The sequence below is a fragment of the Bison bison genome, unplaced genomic scaffold (genome assembly GCF_000754665.1).
Source record: "Bison bison bison isolate TAMUID 2011002044 unplaced genomic scaffold, Bison_UMD1.0 scf7180017863519, whole genome shotgun sequence".
NCBI lineage: Eukaryota > Metazoa > Chordata > Mammalia > Artiodactyla > Bovidae > Bison > Bison bison.
In genome coordinates this window covers 10,665-12,818 of record NW_011494091.1, presented here as the reverse complement: position 1 = coordinate 12,818, position 2,154 = coordinate 10,665, and the positions used below count along the sequence as shown (strand labels likewise).

The 2,154-nt window shown below is 49.1% G+C and overlaps 1 gene segment (V, D, J or C); it reads left to right on the top strand.

The window, feature by feature from the left end:
- Positions 1-509: 509 nt before the first annotated feature.
- On the top strand, positions 510-1,154 carry LOC104983869. The segment is given in 2 exon segments: positions 510-620; positions 703-1,154. Coding segments are annotated over 2 exon segments (483 nt in total).
- Positions 1,155-2,154: the final 1,000 nt, after the last annotated feature.

The window sequence follows — 2,154 nt, the reverse complement described above, 5'->3', positions numbered from 1 at the left end:
CCAAGGGAAATATAAATGCTTTAGTCATTCCGATAGACATTAAATTGTACTCAACTCCATTTGAATTCAATGTGATTATTACATGTATATTTTTCTCTGATGTTTGCATGTGGAGTAAGTAAACATCAGCTAATTAGAGAAGAAAATAAAAAATAAGAGTTTGTGTCTTACAAATGGCTGGTACCTGAATGTGTGGTGGGCATTTGTTGAGTAAAGGTAAACACGTTTGTGGGATTAAAGTCTCTTCCCCAAATCTGCCATTGTTCCCTGAAAGCATTTTTTTCCTGACCTGCCCTCCTTCATCATTTCATTCCTCAACAGTCTTCCTGGTCTGGGGAGGGGGACCCCAGGAGGGGCTGAGTTCTCTGAGGGCACAGTCAGCACCCCCTCACAGGGGGAGCCCCATAGACAGGACCTCTATTCACTGCTTTCTGCTTTTTATACAGAGGTCCCTCCTGTATGCAAATACCCACTCAGGTCACAGGGTAGAAACACAGCACCAGCTCCCTTAAATTCAGGCTCATCCTCAGGCTTGAAGAGACTTGCGGGAGTGGTGACTCTCATCTGCTCGAAGATGAACCCACTGTGGACCCTCCTCTTTGTGCTCTCAGCCCCCAGAGGTGAGTGTCTCTGGGTCAGACATGGGCACGTGGGGAAGCTGCCTCTGAGCCCACGGGTCACCGTGCTTCTCTCTCTCCACAGGGGTCCTGTCCCAGGTGCAGCTGCGGGAGTCGGGCCCCAGCCTGGTGAAGCCCTCACAGACCCTCTCCCTCACCTGCACGACCTCTGGATTCTCATTGAGCAGCTATGGTGTAGGCTGGGTCCGCCAGGCTCCGGGGAAGGCGCTGGAGTGGCTTGGTGGTATAAGTAGTGGTGGAAGCACATGCCTTAACCCAGCCCTGAAATCCCGGCTCAGCATCACCAAGGACAACTCCAAGAGCCAAGTCTCTCTGTCAGTGAGCAGCGTGACAACTGAGGACACGGCCACATACTACTGTGCGAAGGACACAGTGAGGGGACTTCAGTGTGAGCCCAGACAAAAACCTCCCTGCATATGGGCCCGTGACCACCAGGGGGCGCGCGGGACTCACTACATAGCAGAGCCCTGGAGCAGGTGCAGAAGAGGCTTTGGGTGGTGAGGGGCCTGGGGGGGATTCTCCTCAGAGCTTCTCTTTCCTCTTCCTGCCCAGGAGCCACACCTCAGAGCCTTTTGTGTGTCCTGATATTTCATTGTTGTGGTTTTATGTCACACTCAGACAACTGTGTGTGTATATATATTTTAATTTTTCCTTGAAACAAGGATAGTCTTCTGGAGATACACACACACACACACACACACACACACACACACATAATACTCAAGAGCTGTGGGACCTCCACGCCAGCCTGAGATAGAAGCTGAGTCTACTGACACCACGCACAGATGCAGGAAGATGAAAAGGTTGTGTCGTCTGTGTTCCTGCATCTGTGTCTGTGGTGTCCTCAGACTCACCTTCTGCATCAATCTGGGCTGGGGGTCCCCCTGAATTTCCATGGAGAAAACTATGAATAATGCTCTGAGTGTGGTGTCAGCTCTTTGAGCACCACCGAGGGGCATTCCTCCCTTCACTAATTGACAGGCTCTAGTAGGTGCAGTAGCTTCTGTGTTTTGGGTGGTTTTACGGCAGATAGAGGACACATACTAAAGGGAAGCTTGTACTTGAAAAACAATTCCTACTTGATATCCTCAGCTTTCTTGTCAAGCATGAACCACCAGAAATTTATACGAGGACAAGTCTTTCAACAACAGAGTACAATACATCTAAGGAATGTATAGAATATTCCCTGATGAATAAAGCAGCCATTGTGAGCACTGTCCTGGTGATCAGCCATCCCTCCTGACTTTCTCATGGAACAAACACTACGTTTAGCTCATGGAACTTAGTGATTTTAAATCACTTTTGTCCTAATATATGCATGCGAGTCACTTCAATCATGTCAGACTCTTTACCACCCATTTGACTATAGCCCATTAGGCTTCTCTGTTCATAAAATTTTCCAGGCAAGAATACTGGAGCATGTTGCCATGCCCTCCTCCAGGGCAACTTCCTGACCCAGGGATGGAGCCTGTGTCTCTTGCATCTGCTTATTGGTAGGCCGGGTTCCTTATCACTA